This window comes from Grampus griseus (genome assembly GCF_964374135.1).
Source record: "Grampus griseus genome assembly, chromosome: 7".
In the NCBI taxonomy this organism is placed as follows: Eukaryota; Metazoa; Chordata; class Mammalia; order Artiodactyla; family Delphinidae; genus Grampus; species Grampus griseus.
Genome location: NC_139001.1, coordinates 60,752,725 through 60,770,007, shown reverse-complemented (window position 1 = coordinate 60,770,007; position 17,283 = coordinate 60,752,725). Strand labels below are relative to the sequence as shown.

Genomic DNA, 17,283 nt, shown 5'->3' with positions numbered 1-17,283 from the left:
AAATACCGTATGCTAATGCATATATATGGAATCTTAAAAAAAAAAAAAAGGTTCTCATGAACCTAGGGGCAGGACAGGAATAAAGACACAGACATAGAGAATGGACTTGAGGACACGGGGAGGGGGAAGGGTAAGCTGGACGAAGTGAGAGAGTGGCATGGACATATATACACTACCAAATGTAAAACAGATAGCTAGCGGGAAGCAGCTGCATAGCACAGGGAGATCAACTCGGTGCTTTGTGTCCACCTAGAGGGGTGGGGAGGGAGACGCAAGAGGGAGGAGATATGGGGATATATGTATACATATAGCTGATTCACTTGGTTATACAGCAGCAACTAACACACCATTGTAAAGCAATTATACTGCAATAAAGATGTTTAAAAAAAAAAAAAAGTACTGCAACAGGGGCTCCCCTGGTGGTCCAGTGGTTAAGACTCCTCGCTTCTACTGCAGGGGGCACGGGTTCGACCCCTGGTCAGGGAACTAAGATACCACATGATGTGTAGTGTGGCCAAAAAAAAAAAAAAGAAGAAAGAAAAAAAGTACTACAACAAACTAATCAGGTCTCTGAATCTGGCTGTTTGTTTTTTAGGAAAAATAGAATATGTGACCAAAAATAATATTTAAAGGTTAAGAGACTATGCTTTGCATTTATTATTAAAATTCCTTTTTTTTTTTAAACGGTTGTTTTTACATAAAATTGTAGTTTTCCAGAGCTGCTGCTTTCTTTTTCCCTGGACAGTTGCTTGCTTTTCATAGAAGTCTCCTTTTTAAAAATCAGGAAGCTTTAAATCTACGTTCTCTTCCCCAACTCCTTATTGAAAGTTAAAAATAACTATTGTGTCCCCACATCTAAAGCCTTTTAATCCAGTCTCATTGGTGAGGGGAAGAGGATGACAGATTTCCTAACTGAGAAACATTTTGAAGACACCAGTGCAGAACACCAAAAATTTAGAGCAATCCTGCAAAAATAAAGTTTCTAGTAACCAAATTCCTAATCTCAATTCTCTTTAAACATTTCATTCTTATTTGAAGTGGAGCAAGATTTTCCACTAAGAAAAACTACAAATCATATTGTATTAACATACTGATGTGAAACTACATTTAAACTAGCACCCTTCTTCTCTGAGATAATGTGTGAAATACAACTTTTAGTTTAGGAAAATAGCTTGAACCTATTATGTATGCTACTTAATCCTTGTTTTTTTAAGTAGGCAAGGTATAAATGGTACATTTTTAAAAACTCCATGAGGTGATACTTATGTAAGACACCAAAGAATAAAAATATTTACATCATTGCCTGTGATTTTAGTGTAAGACTTCAGTAGCTAATAAGCTTAAACACACACACACCCCCCCAAGAAACAAACAAAAAAACCTTGTTTCTTTCCCTGACATTTGAAAGGGGAGACAAACCTTAGGAGTATAAATAAAATAACTACACTTACATTCTTTTCTATTCACTCTTCAGCCCAAGCAATATAAGAGTAATTTCAACTTCCTTATTCTTAACTTTCCCCTTAGAACATCCTTTTTATTCTATAAATCAAAGTAGAACCCTTGGCTTCTCTTTCTCTTTCTGCCTTAGTCTTCCACCTTATGGCAACTCCTCAGTGGCAGGTACGCCCAAGCAGCTGTCCTCTCCCTTTGTTGGGGGTAATCCATTGGAGACAGAGGTTCTCTTTAAAATTAGGTCTGATTCTTTTCTTCTTTGGCTGCCTTGATTTCTGGATTTTAGCTTTTCATTTGAGGTTAGAGTAGAGCCACAGTGACTAATGGGATAATTTGCTCTTTTGCCATTTTAACTTTTATCAAAAGGAAAACAAGTCTTGGAATAAAGAAACATCTATTCTAGCAGATGACTCTTAATTGCTTATGGTATTATACATGGTTTTAAGAACTGTTATTGGGGCTTCCCTGGTGGCACAGTGGTTGAGAGTCCGCCTGCCGATGCGGGGGGCATGGGTTCGTGCCCTGGTCCGGGAAGATCCCACATGCTGCGGAGCGGCTAGGCCCGTGAGCCATGGCCACTGAGCCTGCGCGTCCGGAGCCTGTGCTCCGCAATGGGAGAGGCCGCAACAGTGAGAGGCTCGCGTACGGCAAAAAAAAAAAAAAAAAAAAAAAAGAACTGTTATTGTTGCTATTGTTATCACAGCAGCATCAGTAGTACTCCTATTACTGTTGTTATGATGATAATGATTGGCTAACATTTGTTGAATACTTAATGATTAATACTTAATAAGTAATCAGTTATTTCAGGTACTGTTGAAGCACTCCATGTGAACAAACTCACTTAATAAATTAATGATGAAAATAATTATAAACGATTTTAATCTTTCCTTGTCTTAATTCTTTATTTGTGCATTAATAGTTCTTTTTTAATTTACTTATTTGACTACTTCTTTAAGTGTTTAGCTGTTTTCTTTGGATATGGATTACTGCAGATTGTTTATGACCGTGGAGTTTCAGTTTTATACCTCATTTTTTTTTAAGGGAGAAATGCTTCCCAATACATCAGATTATAAATCCTCACTCATAGCACTGACTGCTCATAACTGGCTACTTCGTGTATCAGCAACTACAGGAAAAGTCCTTGAGAAAATATATCTTGCTTCATATTGCAAATTCAGGTATTAAGTGTGACTTTGTTATTTAAAATTTTATTATGAAAAATTGAGACTTGTGGCCTGGGATATTTCAAGATTTTTTTTTTTTAAGTTTTCCATTGTATACATAGATCTCAGTTTAAAAACCTATTCTATTTTTCTCTCCTCATGACTACTTTTGAAGATCTGAGGATGGAGACCCTTTATCATTTATCTTTGTATTCCTCATAAGTAACTAACCTCTAGTAGTTGGCAGATACCCTTTCTTAAAAAAATTTACTTTTTACGAATAGTATTTTATATGTAGGATGTATTTTATGGTAGATTTTTCTGAAGGCTGGTCTGTTGCAGTTAAATTACCTACATAATATAATCTAAGAACTGTTAATTTTTAACTAGCAATTTTATAAATTAGATATAAATTTTTGGAATGAATATGTGCATGCAAAATGTGAATGTAACATTTTCAATGCTTTTTGTAACTTCCATTTTAAATCAGAAATGGTTTTTTGTTTTCTAAGTTTTGAATACTGACAGATCAAATATAATTTTTATTCACTGAGACTCTAGAAGGATTAAAATTATATATATATTTAAAAATAGGAATAAATACGTATAAGGATCCAAGGGAATTCTTTTAGTTAGTTACTTGTTTTTAAAATAAACTGCTTTGCTTTTATAATTTAAGTAACTGAAAAACTGTTCACTTTTAAAATATCTATTATATTTTTATTTTAAGTATAAGGAAATTGACCCAAATGAATAAATTTCTTTTTATTCTTTTAAAAGATACTTGAGCTGGGACACTCCTCAAGAAGTCATTGCAGTCAAGTCAGCTCAGAGCAAAGGCTCAGCATTGGCCCAGCAGGTAGACATCTTTAAACATTCAATAAAATAAAGAATTTGTTTCCAGAGGAATTTGTCTGAAAATTTGTTATGAAAGAACTAATTATCTTTGATTTCTGAAGCATGCTATAAAAGTTGTTTACCACAAATTTAGGCAATTCCCTTCAAGCCACTCTGGGGAAATACCACAGATTATTTTATATTCCATAACGGAAAGAAATTTGAACCTTGTTCTTCAGAGTAAAGGAGATATCTTCTTCAAGCAGAGAAATCACTCGAGTTTTAATTGTTGATACTTTTTTCTATTTCTATTTTCTCATGTTAGTGTAATACTGTTTTGTAATGCTAAATGATATGACCATGATAACTCTGTGTCTTTTGATTAGGCCCTTGATTATTAGAATTCCAATTCACAATATAAATTATGTTGTATAATAATACAATACAATATATTAATTTATATTATAATCTATTATATAGTATATAAATATATTTTGTTATACAGTATATAAAGTATGTTTTTGTAAAATATATTTTGTTGTTAAGAAACGTTTACTGTTATACTTACTTCTATAGATTTTTGTGTGTATATGCAGTTTGTAGTATCTGAAGGGCTAAAGGCTTAGTAGACATATTTTGAACATGCAGCCCTTCCTGTTTAAGTAACTTTGCAATATAGATAGAGGAATGTTTTTAATTCATGAAAACAGTGTTTTTATTTTTTTAATTAAAAAAACTTTTTATAGAAGTATAGTTGATGTATGATATATGTTATAGATGTACAATATAGTGGTTCATGATTTGTAAAGGTTATACTCCATTTATAGTTCTTATAACATATTGGCTTTATTCCCCATGTTGTACAATATATCCTTGTAGTTTGTTTTATACATAATAGTTTGTACCTCGTAATCCCCTACCCCTATATTGCCCCTCCCCCACTTCCCTTTCCCCACTGGTAACCACTAGGAAAACAGCAGTTTTAAAATACTCTTGAGAGCTGCCTATGATTTTAGTCTTTCCTTTTAGGCAGGCATTCAACAACCTGTTTTGCTGTACCTTGCAGTGTTCCATGTGCTACCTTTTTCACTCATAGGGATTCTGGAGATCAACAAAAAGGTAGGAACTCATTTCTGATTTAATTGTAATACTAATTTTTTGTTTAATTATTTGTTTATTAGGTGTTTGGATTGGAAATGTTCCCTTGACTGTACAAAGCTTGCTGATTTAGTTTATTTCATATCAAAATACATGAGAACATTCGATGTGGGACGAGAGTCTAATAGTCCCTTCATCTTTCTACATGTTTATTTATTTATTTAGTTAGTTATTCTTGGCTGCTTTGGGTCTTCGTCGCTGCGCATGGGCTTTCTCTAGTTGTGTTGGGGGCTACTCTTCATTGCAGTGTGTGGGCTTCTCATTGCGGTGGCTTATCTTGTTGTGGAGCACGGGCCTAGGCACGTGGGCTTCAGTAGTTGTGGCACATGGGCTCAGTTGTTTTGGCACGTGGGCTCTAGAGCATAGGCTCAGTAGCTGTGGCGCACGGGCTTAGTTGCTTCACGGCACGTGGGATCTTCCCGGACCAAGGATCGAACCTGTGTCCACTGCATTGGCAGGAGGATTCTTAACCACTGCGCCACCAAGGAAGTCCCTTTCTGCATGTTTTTATGCTTCTCAAGTGGATAGTGTTGAGTACCAGTCATTAACAAACCACTGTTCTATAAAATTATGAAATGAGTAAAATATTTTTTTCATTGGGAATGTTCCAAAGCTTGTTAAAAATGATCATAAAGGTAAAAAGCTGCAACAAAGTGCCTCATTTTAATTGCAAAGTATAGATCTAAAACTTGTTTTATGGTATATAAACAAGTCTTATAATTAAATATGTAAGTTCTTCAACTCATTCAGTGTTGGGTTTTGTTTTTATTTTTTGCGGTACATGGGCCTCTCACTGTTGTGGCCTCTCCCATTGCGGAGCACAGGCTCCAGACGCGCAGGCTCAGCGGCCACGGCTCACAGGCCTAGCCGCTCCGTGGCATGTGGGATCTTTGCGGACCGGGGCACGAACCCATGTCCCCTGCATCGGCAGGCGGTCTCTCAACCACTGCGCCACCAGGGAAGCCCAGTGTTGGGTTTTATTGTTGTTGCCATTGTTCTTGATTTGTGGGGTGGTTATTTGGGAAGAAAGAAAGGACATATTTCCTCTGAGTAAAAGAATCAATAGTTTGCTAGTTTCCTTTAAAAAAATTGTTACTTAGTTTGGGTGAATAGTTATTTATTGGTCTATTCTACTAGTCTTTAATTAAGCACCTGAAGCATTATTGAGGCCAGGTCTTGAGGGTCCACTAATACTTATAAGCAAACAAGATGAATGTATTTTAAAAGTTTTATATAAGCATAATATACTAAACTGCATAAAGACTAAAGAATTAATTATTTATTAATTGTTCATTTTGTATCAGGCACTTTGAATATTTTACGACATACAATAATAGTGTAACATATAAAGTATTCAACTAGGAGGTTAAGCAGCTACCAAAATTCTAAAGGTAGTAAATGGAGAAGCTGGAATTTGAACTTAGATTTGACTCCAGAGTTTAAACCAAATTTTAAAATAAGAGTGGCTACTTTATTATAGCACTCATCATTTGAAAATACATTTGAATTAAACAAATCCTCCTTTCAAATTGGGGAATGAGGATCAGGGAATAAAAAGTCATAGGCTAGTCAAGAGCAAAGTAAACCATGATTATCCTTTTAAGAGATGACAAAAAACACAGCTCCTAAGTGTAATTGTTCTCTTTGTGCTTGTGGATTAAGTAATTGTGTATACTTATTACAGTCTACAATAGGAGTGAACACTTAGCAAAGTCATAAATTGTTTCTACTTATTCTTACATGTTCGAGATAATCATTTGAGGGATTTGATTTTGATTACAGTTATTTGAAATTGACGTATATCTTTCACTTACCATGCATAATAAGACTACCTATGGGCCAGGCTCAGAATGTACTTTAAGCTGTTTGTTGGGGTAGTAAATCTTTACTAAATGATTTGTCTTGAGTAGAAACAGAAACAGATTTTCACTGAATTTCTACTTGTTCTTTCTTTTTTATTTATTTATTTTTGGCTGCATTGAGTCTTTGTTGCTGCATGCAGGCTTTCTCTAGTTGTGGCGAGCAGGGGTACTTGTTCTTTCATTGCTATGAATATTTGTTTATGTTAGTTGGCTTTTGTTAAATATTAAAATAGGCACAGAATCAAGTTCTTTTTAGAGCTCTATGGAACATCATGACAGGATCCAATACATAGAACAGAGACAGAAAGGGAACAATGAGCCAAAGCTCCTCAAGGTCAGCTAGGCTAAATGTTTCTGGATGTATTTGGTTTTTAACATGTTCGGTTTTAACAGTATTAGATATTTAAAGAACAAGGTAATGATAAAATTCTCGAGTAGGCTATTTTTTACTAGAATTACTTTCTTAGACCCAATCTTTTCACCTCCAGCTAAAAAATGTCCCTTTATAAATAACATTTTATGAAGAATAGGTCCCTGTATTTATTCTGCTGTGCATATTCTGCATGGTAGAATTAAATGGACTCAGTTTACACCTATGTCCATGAGGAAGAGGATTTGTTATTAAAAGATATTGACAAGACTGTGAAGCAAATGTATGCTGCTGCATCATTTTGAGGGGTATGTCTTACACTCCCATTAGTGCTTCAGTTTGAGACCCCAGTGGCTTACCACTCTGCCCTAATAACACCTTAGCTTCCAGTTTCTAAATTATAATTAAGTTATAATGTTAGGCAACAGTGTTGTAGTGGTGGCCTGAATATTAAACAGATGCACAAACCACTCTGAAACTCAGAGGATTGGCCTTCTGGTCTTTTCTCAGGTGATATCTGCCTTTCCCCTCAGATTTTCGGGAGCGTAACAGATGCCACCTTGTCTCATGGAATACTGATTGTGATGTACAGCTCGGGACTGGTCAGACTTTATAGCTTCCAAGCCATCACTGAACAGGTAGAGAAAACTGAAATTTGCCATATTGAAATTAACTTGAGATTTGGACTGAGGTATGAATTTTTTTTTTTGAATTTTATTTTATTTATTTTTTTATACAGCAGGTTCTTATTAGTTATCCATTTAATACATATTAGTGTATTCATGTCAATCCCAATCTCCCAGTTCATCACACCACCACCCCCACCCCCCTCGCCACTTTTCCCCCTTGATAGGACTGAGGTATGAATTTTTTAATGAGATGTTTTTAAAATAAGGCACTGTGTAGATTTCAACTCTACAAAACTGTACAAATGCAGAAAGACAAAGTAACCTTTAAAAGAGGGGTGGGAAGATAAACAGAAAGGCCCTTGAATAAATAAAGACATTTCCTCTGTCATATACATGTGAATTTGATTTTTTTCTCTCTCCAGACAGCAAATAAGTAGGTGCTAAAGCCACCATTTTTGTTTTGTTTTGTTTTTAGTTCATGCAACAGAAACTTGACTTAGGGTGTGCATGCAGATGGGGTGGGACTACTGGAACTGTAGGAGAGGCTCCTTTTGGCATTCCTTGTAATATTAAAATCACAGGTATGGCTACTATATAGTACTTTCTTCACCTTAAAAATTAAGTGGTCATATTAATAGTTATTAATTGTAATCATCCAAATGTTTTTTGCATGATTTAATTATAAATTAATTCATTTTATTCCTATGCAGAGTATTCTTTGCTTTTGAATAGGCATTCACAAAAATCTGTTATTCATTTAGATAAAGGCCTGGGGATGCTGGACCTTGCTTAGCCAGAGATCTGTTGCCTTTGGCAAGTTACTTTTACCTTTCTGGTCGTGATTTCCTTATCTGCAGAATAATAAGTTGTAGCAAATGATACCATCTTAGTTCCTTTATAACTTAAAATTTTACAATTCTGTGAAATTTACCCAACTTAAAGATCAACAAAGCACAAAAAAATTATACATAATTTTATAAATATAATAAAAATGTTCTATATTTAATTAGCTTATCAAATTCAGCAGTTTATTAAAAGGAAATGAACTGCTACTCAAATTGAGCAATGTGTGTTAGATAAACCATGACTGACCAGAGTTCATCTCAGCAATACAAGAATTATTTAATGCAGACAGATATAAAACTGATATGAATAAATTTAAAAAGATAATATATTTTGTTATCCTAATATTTGTTTATCTTTAGTCTTGGTTCATTAAGAATCATTCTTGGGACTTCCCTGGTGGCACAGTGGTTAAGACCCCAGGCTCCCAATGCAGGGAGCCCAGGTTTGATCCCTGGTCAGGGAACTAGATCCCACATGCATGCTGAAACTAAGAGTTTGCATACCACAACTAAGGAGCCCACATGCCACAACTAAGGAGCCCGCCTGCCGCAATTAAGACCTGGGGCAACCAAATAAATTTAAATAAATAAATATTTTTTTAAAAAAGAATCATTCTTTGTCATATTGAGGATATTTCCTTTTACTTCTAACCAATAAACATCACATATTTAGGTGAAACTCCAAAGGTTTTTCTAACATGGGTCAAAATAAGACAGTAATTTTTTTCTATTATTACTATTTAACATTACATCATCAACAGATCAAGAAACAAATGAAAGATTTAATTGTGAGAAAGGAGATGTTCTTTTTATTAGTAAATGACAGACTATAAAAACAGAGTCCAGTATAGCCATTATTCAAGAAACTCAAAATAAATATTCTAAAAATTACTCGGGGTTTTAGATGTCTTGGACAAGCTGAATTAGGCAGTTCTGTGATAACTCAGCCTCAGCAATACCTCCTATATTTGATACAAATATGCTAGCAGGAATCTATTAAGAATTTTAAAACTACAGGCTCCAGTAGTAACTACAATGTATTATTTTGAAGAGAGTTTCCCCAAATGGTACATTGTTCTCATTGAAATGCAGATAGTAAGCAAATAAAGCAAAGAACAGGGTGATAAAGAAAGCTCATAGAACCTTTGATTGTGCTGTGATTTTGGTCCCTGTTTGTAGAGAGAAGACTAGATTTGGGATCACAATCTTGTTCTGCTACTAGTAAGAGTGAAATTCCACTACTAACTGGTGGTTATGATAGTGAGCAAATTACTTAACCTCTCTGGGCCTCACTTTTATCAACTTTAAAATAATAACATTTGAAAATATCTGTGAAATCACATGCCATTGTAAAACAATACAGCGATTGTTGGACATTTAGCTTAGAAAAGTAGCATACTATGTTGGAAACTTTGAGTATTTTTTCAGACTATATTGACTGAAATCCTATTCATTTCTACAGATTTGTTTTTCAGGATCATTAAGCTCTGTACAAAATTATTCCTTTTAACTGTAAATAACTTTTTTTTAAAAATGCAAAGCAATTCATTTTCATTACAGAAGAATTAGGAAATAATGATAAACAGAGAAAGTTTAAAATACTCATAGTCCTCCTGCATGGAATTAACTGTTATCACCTCAGTGTGTTTTTTTGGTAATCTTGTAATGTATATATGTCTGAAACCAAAAAAGAATCATACTGTGAATACTCCTTCATAACTTGCTTTTTAAAAAAATAATTAATTAATTAATTAAATAATGGCAATTCCTTGGTGGTCCAGTGGTTAGGACTCCGTGCTTCCACTGCTGGGCTCCCAGGTTCTATCCCTGGTCAGGGAACTAAAATCCCACAAGCCACACGGTGCAGCCAAAAACAGAGAAAAGAAAAGAAATAATAAAATGATTAAAATAAAATAAAATAATTTAAAAAAACAACTCAAAGTATAATTTACATGCACTTAAATGCCCTCATTTTAACTGTACAATTTGAGTTTTGCCAAATGTTTATATCCATGAAACCACTACTACAATCAAGATTTAAAATCTTTTCATCACTCCAAAATGTTCCCCTGTGCCCTTTCCAGTCAATTCCCTCCCTATCCCCAGCCTTAGGCAACCAATGAACCTGCTTTCTTTCACTCTAGTTTTCTGGAGTTTCATATAAATGGAAGCATATGATATGTACTTTTTTGTCTGGCTTCTTTCACTCACCATATTATTTTTGAGATTCATTGCATATTATTGCATATATCTGTAGCCTAACCCACTTTTAAATGTTAATATATTACAAATATTAATTTCCATCTAGATTATTTAATAGATGGTCTTATGAAAACAAAGTCGGAGTTCTATCTCTTTACATCAAAAGAAATAATAGATGGATCAAAGATTTAAAGTTCTATAAGAAAACTTAGAGAATCTTTATCTCAGAGTTGAGAAGAGCTTTCTGACGCAAATGCAGAGCCATTAAAGAAGGGATTGATAAATTTGGCTACACAAAAATAAAGTGCTGCAAGGTAAAAAACAAAAGCACACACATAAACCAACTCAAAAATCAAACAACGAACGGGAAATATTTGCAACATACACTGTAAAGGGGTAATTTCCTCCTTATATATGAGTTCTACAGACCAGTAAGAAGAAGTGACTACAACAACAAAATGAGCAAAGGATATTGTTCAGAAGAAGAGGAAATATAAATGACTTTTAATTTGGGGAGGACAAAGCCCAACGTCACTGATAAGAGAAGCGCAAGTTAACACTATCATAAGATACTTCTTTTCAGATTCTCAAATATCAAAAAGTTAGGTAACAGGGTTGGTGAGAGTATAGAAGAGGCACTTTCATTTATTGTTGGAGTCCCTTGGGGAGGACAATTTGTCAGTATGTTTCAAAATTTTAAATGCATATATTCTTTGAGCAATTCCATTTTTAGGAATTTATCCCAGATACATTCACATGTGTACAAAATGACAAATGTACAGTTACAACATTGTTTCTAACAGCAAAAGATTGGAAACAATGTATATTGATACATTGATAGGTGACATTAGTATTCTATGATTGTTTGGCTATGTCATAAACTTAATTGTTAAAAAGAAACAGGAATTCTTTTTGCACTGGTATAGAGAAGTTTCCAATATATATTAGTAAGTAAAAAAAGGAGTGCAAAACTATGTATATAAAAAACCTCATTTGTGTTAAGTATTCATATGCATATATTAAAAGTATAGATATATGAGTATATGCCTTTAGGATTGCTTGAAATATCTGGAAGGGCACACAGAAAACTGATAAATAGTAGTTATCTTTGAGGGATACAGATGGAAGGAAAACTTAGTTTTCATTATATTTCTTCTGATGCTTTTTGAATGCAGTACTTATATTACCTTTGCCAAAGAGTGGTCCTGTGTATATATGTGCACACGCTAAGCTCCTCAAGGTTTTAAGATCTCAACTTATGTACCATTAAATGCATGAACTGTAAATTTATTTAACCAGTTTACAATGGACATTTAGGTTGTTTTTAATTTTCTGTGATTATAAATAGTATAAGAATGTTCCTGTAATTATTAATGATCCTAAAATTTCCTCATCACAAGACATGGAATCAGCCATTCTCTGAGAACTCCTAGGCCCTTTCAATTGAGAATAGTATTAGAGATCAAAATTGGGGCTCTTGGGGCTAATGGGGACCCACCAGGGTTGTGGTGAGCAGAGTCTTGCTGTGCTTTTGGGCTAATTTTAGCAACTGCTGGGAAAAGTATTTCTTTTTAAATACATCTTTTTGCATTGATTTTTTTTTTCCTATTTTGAATTCCTACCTTATATTCTCTACAACATACCTACTTAAATTTTTAACCCCAAATTCAAACTCTAATTGTATTTTTTTCTCTTTATAATTCTTCTTTTCCTCATCCACCGTCATTTGGTAGCCACCATATTATCACACATGATGTTTATGTACCTTTCACAATTTACCGACTGATGTCCTTTGCCCATTTTTCTATTGGGGTGTCCATCATTTTCTTATTACTTAAAAAAGATTTCTTTATATATTAAGAATATTACCCTTCTCTTAAAAGGTTTTAAAAAAAAGGTACTTTAAATATAGTTGATATGTTTATACTTATCTCTTCTTTCTCCTTAAGATTGTCAGTTTGTAAGCTCACTTTTCATTATTTGTTTTTCTCTTTGTATAGCTTTTAAGTAGTAAATTGCCCTTATGAAGAAACCTAATAAGGCACACACTTCTATATGTAACATGTGATTTTTTGAGTGAATGGTCTCCCTAAGACAAGTCCCTTTACTGACAGTGGTGGCCTCATAAGCCAAAGATTAAACTCTCAAGTTAGAGGCATAAACAAAGGACTCTGATTAGTCACCTTCACAAACAGACCATGTGGTATTTCAGTAGGGCTGCCCCAAAGGAATTCTGGTCTTCATAAGCAGCACTACCTTCCATTTATACATGTCTCCAAAAGTAAGTCTGTTATGCTCTATATAAAATTAATTGTCATCAAAGAAGAAGACTAGGAAGCACTAACAGATAGTTCTTTTGTGTTGTCAGTCTCCAATAGACAGTGACTGACTGGATGTATCTAAACTACCTTAAAATTAACTTGTCTAATGATTATACTAGTAGTAGTGGCTATCCTTTGATAAAGCTTCCACGGTAACAGGACCCATCCTAAGTGGTTACTTTTCATTATTTCAGAAGTGGAAATCTTAAGCAACACTTCTTTTGTAAAGTTTGCTAAATATAACCTGTTAGTCTAGAATATGAAGGTTCTCTTCCTCACATTTGAAGGAAGTATTAGACCTAATACCTTGTTGGATTGTTACGAGAGATGGAAATAGTATCTAACCAAGCCTTGTAGATAGCTGGTGCTTATTAAATGGCAGCTGCTTTTGTTAGGTATACTTTGTCATTTTTGCCATCATAAGCACCTTCAGCCCATTTTTTATCTCCATCCAGCTGCATGTCACACATATCCTGAAAACGGATGTCTAGAAAGTTGACTCATAACCTAACAGTTGTTTCCTATCAGATTTTTCTTTTCTTAAGACTATGGAAATAAGCAATAAGCCTCTTTCCTGATTGTATTTTCTTTCCTTGAACATAGTAATTTTTCATTAGTGGAAGTTCATAGATGATGCGTGCAGAGGTTGAGTTCAGTTAATGAATGTTCCAAGGCTACCAGAATAAAGGAGCTAATACATTCCTTTTGTCTATCTCTGCAGATACACCACCACTGCTCTTTGAGGTGTCCTCCCTGGAGAATGCTTTTCAGATTGGAGGCCATCCTTGGCACTACATCATCACACCTAATAAGAAGAAACAAAAAGGAGTTTTCCATATTTGTGCCCTAAAGGACAATTCCTTGGTAAATCAAGGTGGTCAGACTTCAGTAGTAAATTTATATCAGAAATTCTTTATTCTCTACTTCTCTAATAGGTCCACAATCCTAAGAATTACTTTTTTGTTTGTATTAATAATTTGTAAACAACGTAAAGTACAGGAGAGTACAAAGAATATAGCAAACACTTGTATGTGCTACCCAGAATTTGAAACATTAACATTTGAAAATTCTCAGGACACCAAAGATTTATTAGGTTTTTTGTCCTTACCATCTCCTTGATCCCATTTAAACATCTCTGAAGCTGCATAGTGGGAATCGTTGATGGAATGTATTCAGGCTGCCTCTGAAATTACTGGTGGAATGTGTAGTTGGTTCTGCTTCTTCATGGTTTGTTGTTCTTGGCTCTCTAGAGCAGAACCAGATAGAACTCCGTTGGTCACGGTATAAACACTGAAACACTTTGAGTTTTCAAGGATATTTTAAAGTTATATATGGCAGAATAGAAAGAAAGGGTATATGGCAAGACAAGACAAAAAATTACCCCTTGAGTTAATTTTTCTTTTTAAAAATGACTTAGGCATTGATTTATCATTTAATAAACATTATTGAGGGCCTACTGTGTGCCAGACTTGGCTGGGGACACATTCTCTTCCCACAAGTTGCTTACACTCTCAAAAGAAAGCAAATGTGTAGGGAAATAAGATGCAGTCCGTTAAGTACAGTGATTGAGATAAGTACAAGAGTGAGTGCACAGAGGAGGGGGGTTCTATCTTTGTTTTATATTGCTGATTTAGTTTAGTTTATTTCTGGAGCCTCTTGATACATCAAATGAACTTTTTATGAGGCAGACTCAGCTTATTCCACATGCTTCTTTTCCAGAATCTTTTTCCATCAGTCACTGTTGGACCCAGTGGCTTTGAGAGTCACAGGTCACCTTTCACCACACCGAAGACGTACACAGTCTTGGGTCCATTTATCTATTTCCTTTGGTGTCATGGCCACCAGGGAACATGGTGTATAGTGTGTTCTCGTTTTTTGTTTGTTTGTTTGTCTTTTTGCAGGAGCACTCTTCCCTTCCATTTTCTCATTAACCTATCACATGTGAGAGCTCTTGTTTGGCCCAGCCCGGTGACATCCTCTTTTACAAATGCGGACTGTTTCCCACAAGTCTGTGGTTTGATTATTCACCTCCCAGCAGTGGACATCCTTCAGCCACCAGGACCTGTCACATCTCTTTTTTGCTGAACTTTTCTATCTAGTCAAACCCTGCACAGTTCACATTCTAGACATTTAGTACATATTCTTCTTATATAAGAACTGATAATACATATTCTTTTATGTGTGTGTACAAAATGGCCTTCAACATCTACATCAAGCATGCCTGTCAAGTATTCTCCTTGTATGATTACTGATTATAACATTTAGTCAGATCTTATTTCAACATATTCATAAATAATTGCTAAATCCAGGGGAGTTTTCAGTCCTTTTGCTGGACAACTTTGTTGAGGTGATATTACCTTAATGATGCATATGTGCATTACCTCCCCACCTGTCAGTCAGAAAAATACATAACCCAAAAGCATACATGTAGGCAAACTGAAGAATTCAGAAAATGATTCATAGCTTTCTATTAAACTGAGCTTTAAACTAGCATTTGAGCAAATAATAAAAACTACAGAAGATGATAATAATGCTGCCTAGTATTTAACACAGAGATAATGTTTCTTTTGCATGTTGTATTTAGATATTATAATAAAGAGAATAGTCTCCTAAAAAAAGAAAGATATGGGTTTTTTTTTTGTGTGTGTGTGTATATATATATATATATATATATATATATATACACACACACACATACATACACACACAGCATAAAAAAGTTTTATATTGGGCTTCCCTGGTGGCGCAGTAGTTGAGAGTCTGCCTGCCAATGCAGGGGACACGGGTTCATGCCCCAGTCTGGGAATATTCCACATGCCGCAGAGCGGCTAGGCCCGTGAACCATGGCCGCTGGGCCTGCGCGTCCGGAGCCTGTGCTCCGCAACGGGAGAGGCCACAACAGTGAGAGGCCCACATACTGCAAAAAAAAAAAAAAAAAAAAGTTTCATATTAAACAAAGGAGCATTTGGAGCTAATGCCAAAATGTACATTGTTTTAGTGGTTGCAACAAAGATGTTTAATTGTATTGATTTTCTTATATGTAAAATGCAGTAATACCACCATTTCTATTAGAAATCGTTAGGATACTTATAAAAATTCTTAAAAAATTAAAATGCATGTGCTAATTTGATACCTAAATGTGTTAAATTCCAGTTTTTAAAAAAGCATGGCATACAAAGCACTTGTGATGTAACCTCAGCCTACCTCTCCAGTCTCATGGCTGGACACTCTACTTCTCAATTTAATTTTATCTGCTACTCATGTTTGTGCATATACATGCTAAATGGATCAACACTTCTGTGCTTTTGATTTTGCTGTCTCTTCTTTCTAGCCACTTTATTCTCATTTCAAGGCAGAGTTCAGGCTCCTGAAATTCTGCTTACTTGGGTTGGATGCTTGATAATATCCCGTGCATAGCTTGACCACTTCGTTTTCTACACCGCCTTATTCTATTTCTGTTTCTATCTCCCTTCTTGAATATGAGCTTCTTGATGACAAGGATTATGTTTAGTGCCTAGTGTGATACCTTAAACATTGTGTCCTGTCAGTATATGCTAATGGAATTAATAATTTTATATATCAGAAACTTTTATGAGTATCTAATAGGAAAGATGACATCATTTCATTTTACATTGGAAAAATTAAGTTAAGTGACTTGGATAAAGCCAGTGAAGTTAATATATCCATGCTGGTATTAGTCCCCAGTGCTCCTGTGTGTAAGGTAAAACATTTATTACATATGTGATCACATATGGAGGTATCTTTTTCTTTATTTTAATGTCTAAATATACTACTGTGAAATCAATCTCTCTACTTACCTTAAGTGCTAAGCAGTATTAGACTGTTTCCTTAGCATTAGAGTTTAACATCTGACTTTTGCAAGGAGATTGTATGACCTGTTTGATTGCATGTTTATTTTTGTGCTATCTACTCTTCTGATTGACAGTTTGTTGAGGATAGGGAAGGGAGAAGGATGTTGTGGGGGACTGTATGTACATAATTATGGCAGAGTTAAATAATGGAAAATCCATGGACTTTGGAGTCTAATCTGCTGTTTAGTAGGTGCTGAATACTAAGCAAATGATTTATCCTCTTTGTGCATCAGTTTCCTCATCCATAAAATGGGGATAGCAATATATGCTTCAAGTATTGCTGAGATCAAAAGAAATAATGAGTATAAAACATCTAATGCAGTGCCAGACATACATTAGGTGCTTGAGATATGGTAACTTATTATTTGTGAGCTATAATATATAGTGCGTGGTGCATCTATGAAATTTCTGAATTTAAATGTTCTGGATTTCTCAAGTTTGAGTGTCCTAATTCAGCCCTAATACACATCCCAGTTCAGCTGGTTAATGTTTTCTCTTCCTTTACTTTTGACTTACTGATCTATCACTGATGCTGGATTGGAAAAATTATTTTATTTTTCCTTAATTTT

At 34.7% G+C, this 17,283-nt stretch overlaps 1 protein-coding gene across 2 annotated transcripts in view; it reads left to right on the top strand.

The window, feature by feature from the left end:
- DCAF17 (DDB1 and CUL4 associated factor 17) overlaps window positions 1-17,283 on the top strand; it is a 35,171-nt gene that overhangs the window by 7,466 nt on the left and 10,422 nt on the right. The window contains exons 4-9 of one of the 2 annotated variants that reach the window (XM_082658380.1): window positions 2,497-2,633; window positions 3,399-3,477; window positions 4,485-4,574; window positions 7,379-7,483; window positions 7,950-8,055; window positions 13,564-13,706. In XM_082658380.1, the coding sequence (XP_082514506.1) occupies window positions 2,497-2,633; window positions 3,399-3,477; window positions 4,485-4,574; window positions 7,379-7,483; window positions 7,950-8,055; window positions 13,564-13,706 (660 nt within the window). The remainder of the gene's footprint in view (window positions 1-2,496; window positions 2,634-3,398; window positions 3,478-4,484; window positions 4,575-7,378; window positions 7,484-7,949; window positions 8,056-13,563; window positions 13,707-17,283) is intronic. The other variant, XM_082658379.1, reaches the window with a different exon arrangement.